This window comes from Salvelinus sp. IW2-2015, linkage group LG5 (genome assembly GCF_002910315.2).
Source record: "Salvelinus sp. IW2-2015 linkage group LG5, ASM291031v2, whole genome shotgun sequence".
NCBI lineage: Eukaryota > Metazoa > Chordata > Actinopteri > Salmoniformes > Salmonidae > Salvelinus > Salvelinus sp. IW2-2015.
The window spans coordinates 26052221-26059348 of NC_036844.1; the positions used below are offsets into that span (position 1 = coordinate 26052221).

At 42.2% G+C, this 7128-nt stretch overlaps 1 protein-coding gene across 2 annotated transcripts; it reads left to right on the forward strand.

The window, feature by feature from the left end:
- Window positions 1-1907: 1907 nt before the first annotated feature.
- LOC111964126 (FHA domain-containing protein FhaA) lies at window positions 1908-5297 on the forward strand. 2 transcript variants are annotated; one of them, XM_023987866.2, is made up of 2 exons: window positions 1908-2043; window positions 2694-5297. In XM_023987866.2, the coding sequence occupies exon 2, from the start codon at window positions 2704-2706 to the stop codon at window positions 4114-4116; it is 1413 nt and encodes a 470-aa protein (XP_023843634.1). In that variant the 5' UTR covers window positions 1908-2043; window positions 2694-2703; the 3' UTR covers window positions 4117-5297. The 2 variants fall into 2 exon arrangements, with proteins under 2 accessions (XP_023843634.1, XP_023843635.1); XM_023987867.2 differs by having other exon boundaries at window positions 2699-5297.
- The last annotated feature ends 1831 nt before the right edge of the window (window positions 5298-7128 follow it).

Genomic DNA, 7128 nt, shown 5'->3' on the forward strand with positions numbered 1-7128 from the left:
ATGCTGTTTTACATGTGTTATTTGTGCTGGTCTAATTCCTAAAATGGAAAAGCAGGAGACTCTGTGTGCTCTTCGATAGCAGTTAATAGTTCATATGATGCTCTTCAATGTCCCAGGTTTGTGGCTTTGATGAATACATTGTAATCTGGCCATGGACCCCCTTGCCTATTTATTCACAAGGTAGTTTGGATTGCAAAATATAACAAAAGTCCTCCTTGAGCCTCATTGCCTAATCAGGCACAAAATACACACGTCACGCGACTTCGGTCAATATGTTTGTACAGTTATCAAAACATTTTTATTTCCCCAACTCCATGTATGACCTGGGAATAATTCATCGAACACAAAGTATTGTAGCGACCCGCACAGACAGCTGTGTGTTATGTGTTAGGCTAGTAGGTGGTTGTGTTGTACTGACCCCGACCCAGTGTTCGCGGGGTCCGACATGTCAATCAACCTGCTATCTGCCAATCACGGGAATGCCTGGAATGTTCTGATGCCGGGCATCCTGGCGGTTGGCGGAGTGGCGTGGAGGGGGGTTGGGCAGGGGGATGGAGCATTGGAAGTTAAGACCAGGTTAAGCCTTTGTTCTCTCTCTTAAGTCTGGGCTTCACAAGAGAAGGTCACGATTGGCTTGTAGGTTCTGTCATTTATTTGGCGTGGGCTACGTCCAAACAGTAGCCTGTGTAAAGTTGGTTTATTAAACCGTCAATTCGCAAACTCAATTCTCTGTCTGGACAATTGTTCATTTAAGATCTAGTCAGGTCATTACAGTATACATTATATATCCATTTGTCGCCATCTGGTGTCCACAACTTAGACAACGAGGCCACAGCAAGAACCATACGCAGTTGTATTGGGTTCCACTGTGAATTAATAAATTACATTTGATTTCCGTGTCAAATCGCAAGTTGGCAACCCACCCCTTACGTGTTTAATTGACACACAAACAAACATGACAATTCAGTGATAATTATTCCGTTCTGTTCAGTGCGCACCACATAAAGAGTGAAAAGTAAATCAATAAATAATAGTAAATAAGGTTATCCAAGCAATTATATCCTAGAGCAGTTAAAAATTATGATTTTCCATTACTTCAGGTTGTATCACACACATACACGCTACAGTAGCAGGCCTACGGAAAGGCCCTGAGTGTGGACAATGACTAACGTAAATAGCAGTAGTTTGTGTAGGTGGAAAAAGTGTAGCACAACCTGGCTTTAAATGTAACGTTTTTAAAGCTTTRCACGTAGTATGATTGATTTAAACACCCCTAGAAGTTAACATTAAAATGGTTAAATCCATTGGACTTGAGCTGAATCCTCCATTGGAAGTGAATGGGATTTGCGCATAAATTCCCATTACAAGCTTTCAATTTCGAATCGATTGATTAGCCTAGGCTAAATTTTGACAAAATAAAGTATTAATGAAATAGCTTATTACAGGGACAGAATGCGTTATCCTGTATAGCCTATCTATGGCTTACTTTCTCGTGTTCTTAYATCTATTTCTCGTGTGTTTTTGTTCTAATTGACTTGTTTATTTATATTTTATAGTACTGAATTGCTGGGAAAGAGCAAGCAAGAAAGGCATTTCACTGTAGGCTACTAGTATTTTCACGTGACAAACGTGAAAATATATTTTATGATTGTTAACAAACCAATACAAAACTAAATGGGGGAACACAAGTATATACAAAGGACAGTTGGGCCAGGGGGTACAATATCACATTACACAWGGACCTTAAGGAACATACACACATTTATAATTCTAACAGCTTTTTTGTTGGTAGAGTATTTAATTGTCTTAAAATATAGTTCAATTTATTTTTGTAAGGTAAGAAAATGTGGTGTTTTAGCTAGGACTGCTATGATGAGTGACGTAGCCAGGCTAGCCTATGTTCGGTGATCCTTGTAAATAGGAACCCCTCCCCTCGGAATGAAAGCAGTGAGCGAACGACACAGAACCTTAAACATAACAKAGAAACGGATGAAAAATACTACTTTTCTACAAAAGGAACAAAATCGTCTCGAATTTCCAACGGTAGGTTATTTTACGATATTCACATTAGTTGTAAAGGAGTATCAGSCCGGGCTGTTCTGCGTGAAAGCGCTGGAGCGCCATTTTATTGAATAAGACCATTACATTTATGCGAATAACGGGTCCGGTTCTGAAAAATAGTACTGCGCATATAGCCTAATTTGCCTTCACGTCTAGTTATATATAGCCTACGTCATATTTTATTTTTCAGAAAACATCCAAGCTGCCCCTGGATATGTGTTGTATTTTATTGCACCGTGGTAGCCTATTTTCTTTATTATGTTTAGCCTACTGATTGGCCTAAATAAAAGCTACAAAATATAGGACTAACTGCTGGAATTCTCTGGAATTCTATACAGCGTATTGAACATTCAGGGAAAATCTTATCCCTAATAATATTATGTTACATGTATTTTCTGTTAGGCTACTTTAAGGATAATCTTCCAGAACAGAACATGGTAGGCGTTGGCTTATACTTGATATCCAGAAAACGAATTAAGCAAATAAATTCTACAGTCCGTGACAGGAGTGTCAGTGACATGAGAGGGTTAGCTCAGATTTAAGTAAACAGGAATAATTAGRTGAGGCTTCAGAAAAACGATTGGACCAAGTCCAAGTACTTACTGTTAATGACGTCACCATATTTCCCCCAGGGCAGTCATCATGGGAAAGCTGTGTGAGCTGGCCCTGGTGTCTCTTGCCCTCCTGGTTCTGCTTCATACTGACTCTACATGGGCCAAGAGAAGTGGCAGCAGCAGCAGCAAAAAGCCATCATCCAGCAACAGGGGCTCAGAAAAAAAGCCGTCGAAAACATCAAACACACAGACGGGAAGCTACCCAAGACAACCCCAAAGCCCCAATAGGAACCCCAACCCGTACCCAGCAGGAGGTACTTATCCAGGGAGAGGTACCAATCAGAACCAGAACCCAGCCGGTGGATACCCTGCAGCAGGTGGAAACCCCAACCAGCAGTATCCAGGCCAGGCAAATCCTGGGGGATATCCAAACCAGAACCCAGCAGCTGGAGGTTACCCCGCCGTGGGTGGTTATCCTGCAGCAGGAGGCTACCCCAACCAGAACCCAGGGAGAGGAGGAGTAAATCCGGGATACCCAGCCGGAGGTTACCCTGCTGGAGGTTACCCAGTAAGAGGGGGAAATACTGGCTGGGGGCAGGCAGGGGGCCACCCTGGTGGAGGGATGGGAGGAGGTTACCAACCCAACTGGAACCCAAACAATAAGATCCTCAGTCCCCGCTATGGTGGAGGCTATGGTTATGGAGGTGGGCACGGAGGTATGGGAGGTGGCTMTCCCTTCTCACGCTCAGTTCAGGGAATGGGGCAGTACCCCTCTACTCAGTCCAAGGGGTTTGCTAAGAAGGCTTTTATGGCTGCAGGGGTTGGGGTCGTGGCAGGTATGGCGGTTGGCTACGGCCTTGGGCGTTTCCCTCGTCCACACTTCAACTTCCGCAACCCTCAGGAAGAGCAGTCCTACAACAACTACATGTATAGAAAATACGGCGAACGCTCCACAGACGAAAACGACTATGGCCGGGACTACACCTACAAAGTACCTCCGCRGGCAGAGTCCTACGACAGCTTCATGGATACCTGCATGAAGAGGAATGACCTTCTGCAGGACCAGGGCAGAGACTCCCAGGCCACACCTAACAACCAGAAGAACAACCCTCAGGAAGCCAACAGCCAGAGCATGCCCATCACTCCTGAGGTGGGGAACAGCAGTCCAGCTAGCAACCAGGAGGGAACAGACAAAGTGAAGCCTCTCACCCCTGGCGAGATAGCTGGAGAGTTTAAGGAAGAGGTTGACGGCCCCACAGTGAGCATTGAAGAGATTGGTTACCCTGCATTGGTGGARCAGCTGAAGAACCGGAAGTGTGTGGAGCTGTACATAAACCAATCGGCGCGCTTCCTGGAGAAGCAGACAGCTGAACGCAGCAGCAGCAACAACAACAACAACAACAAAAATCTGAACAGTCGCAGTAACCCCCTTGGCCAGGGGCTGGTACAGCTGATAACCAGTCTCCTCATGGTCCTTAGCAGCACTCTTCTACTGCACTGAGACATACAGTCGGTGTGTCCCAGTCGTCTGGAATAGCTTCATTTCATAGTCCCCCTTCCTCATCATGCCACTGATATCTTGTGAGGATAGGTTAATTAAGTACGGTGGAGATATAACCAGTACTTTCACTTATCAGTGGTCATGATGGAAAGGAAGCAAGTGTAAAATAACTTCCCGGTGCACGATAAGATCCATTTCCTCCACATTTTATGGTGGCATTTGAGCTTTAATATAGTTTTACTGTTTGTCTAATGGCCCATCTCATTTGTGTCTTTAACATTTGCACTGATCTGTCAATTTGGATCTTCGCTGTAGTACTTCTAGACTTCTTTTCTATTGCAATTCTTTTTTTCATTGCACTTTTTGTTTCAGAGCAGTTTCTGGTAGAATACTCTGTTGATCACTGTATTTTGTTCTGTAAAACACTAATTTGTTCAGGTCATGGCAAATGCATGATGCTTTAATATTGTATCTCTGCATCTATTACGATATCTCTGTATATAACACTAACAYACAAACACTACAAGTACATACAATATAAAGCTTACTATTGACTCTGGATATCTATCAGGTTGTACGTAGGCACTAACCAATTTAAATTTTAGCCAATTGTAAACTCTTATGTGATGAGGCAACTATCATCTGACTGGGTATTCAGTGTCTTTTTGCCAGTGTGGTTCCACATGAAGTACATAAAGCATTGTCGCCTGTATGCCAGATATTAGCTGGAAATCAATTTGCTCAGAATAATTTTTTGGTGAACTAAACAGTACATTATACTCTACTGTGATATTTATATTTGTACTGTAAAGAGTCCATCTTATGTGGTCTGCAGCAATTGGTTTTAAAAGTTGCCTGTTCCTATTTTTCTTTAGTTCTCTCTTGTCCCATACCTCTCTACCTCCCCATCTAGTCTCCCTCTCCATGTCCTCCTGTCCCCTGGTTATCAGAAGTGCACTTATTTCTCTTGCCGAATGGATATAAACGACTCTTCTTTTCCTTTTTTCCCAAGCATGTATTTAGTGATGAACATAAAACATGCATTGTTTTAATGTGTTTTGGAAATTTAAAATAAGCCCTTTGCCATGCTAGAACTAAATGGTGAATATTACTTGGCCTTTAAATATCGCAAGTCTTCTTCCATTTTCAAGGTACAGGATGAATAAAAACAAAATAAATCACATGGTCGGCCATTCTCTCTTTTAGAAAACATGAGGGCAGTTACTGTGACAATCTCACAGAGCACATTGAAGCTTTTAAAGACACATCTGTTGCTAGGAGTCTAATTGCCTCAAGGGAAATTGTTACAGAACAGTCACTACAGTGTGAGAAAATCGAACAGACAGGGTTTCTGCCTGCTASTTGGCAGCATTACAATTCCCGTTACTGTCTATTAAATGACCCTTAAGCTTTCTTTACAACAGAACACAAAGATCTCAACTCATCTCATACACAAAAACATGTATTTTTTTGTGAACTAAGGCCTATTATTAAATCAAAACCAGTTTTTGTGTTTCTGGGATACTTTTAAAATAAAATCATGTTTTCTCTTCGCAGAAGCCTTGCACACAAGGCTTATATTTGAAAGTACTATGTTGTGAGTTTTCCTTACATTCTTTTATTATTTTTTTGAATCCAAATGTAGAGGGGAAACACTGATTTATTTTATATTTACTRCTCCCCTTTACTTATCCATGTTGTCTCTATATGGTCCTCAACTTAACTACTGTCACATGCATCATAATGAATGTAATAAAGCAACACAAACACACATAGAAATCTATATTTTATTAGTGGACCAGAGTAGGTAAATCAAGTATTATGAAGAATCCCATATTACCAAATCCATAGAAAATAATATTAAATTGGTTGATATTACTTTAATATGGGTTACAAAAACATATGTTTGCTATTTGCAGATATAAAAGCTAGTGAATAATCACACATTTATTGCCATGGCCAAATATGAGTAATAACATTAGCMAAATCACAGCAAAGTAGATGTTAATAGGAACATGTATTATTTGCAGCCTCCTACCTTAGTTCATCCAGTTATTACAGTGGATGAAGCTGAAACAGGATCTAGCACAGTCCATTTTGACAGTAACAAGTGACACATGATTTTACAACACAATAAGATAGGAGCCCCCATCCGTAATGATGTTCMAATGAGTATAGCTTTGTAAAGGTGGTGGTGGGCCTATGCCAAAGGACAACAAGATCAGGACTTATTTAAAATAGTTTTTAAGTCCACTCACTGGTCTTTCGGACCAGTATTTCAGATAGAATCTACTTCCTAGGAAATGATTTATGACCAGATCCCCTTATCCAGTCCCCGAAGAAGAAAGGTACCATTGATCCCAGTGTGAGGAGGATTTTACTCATGGGGTCATGTCTGGGGCCAGCAGCGTTTCTGTAGCGGCGCCAGTCAGACTGGTTGTGAAGCACTTGGCCTTCAGGATTGTAGAATCTCTGGTCCTCCTCAGACGAGAATGCGTCGTAGCCATACCCACGCCCACCGTAGCCATGTCTTGGCCTACCGAGTGACCCCAGCCCGTATTCAATGGCAGCCCCACCCAGTGCCCTGGCGGCTGCTGCCCCTGCCATCTTCAGCCCCTGTCTGGAGGAGCCACCGCTCTTGGAGGTGGGCGCTTTGCCTCATGTGCTACCATGTTGTGCTGCTGCTATGTTGTTGTCATGTTGTGTTGCTACCATGCTGTGTTGTCATGTGTTGCTGCAATGATGTTGTTGTCTTAGGTCTCTCTTTATGTAGAGTTGTGTTGTCTCTCTTGTCGTGATGTGTGTTTTGTCCTATATTTTTATTAAATGTATTTTTAATCCCAGTCCACGTCCCCACAGGTGGCCTTTTGCCTTTAGGTAGGCCGTCATTGTAAATAAGAATTTGTTCTTAACTGACCTGCCGAGTTAAATAAAGGTAAAAAAAAAATCCCTGTACATTCTTTCCCCAACCCCTGAATCCACCTCATGTTTGCATAGGGCACCTGGGTACAG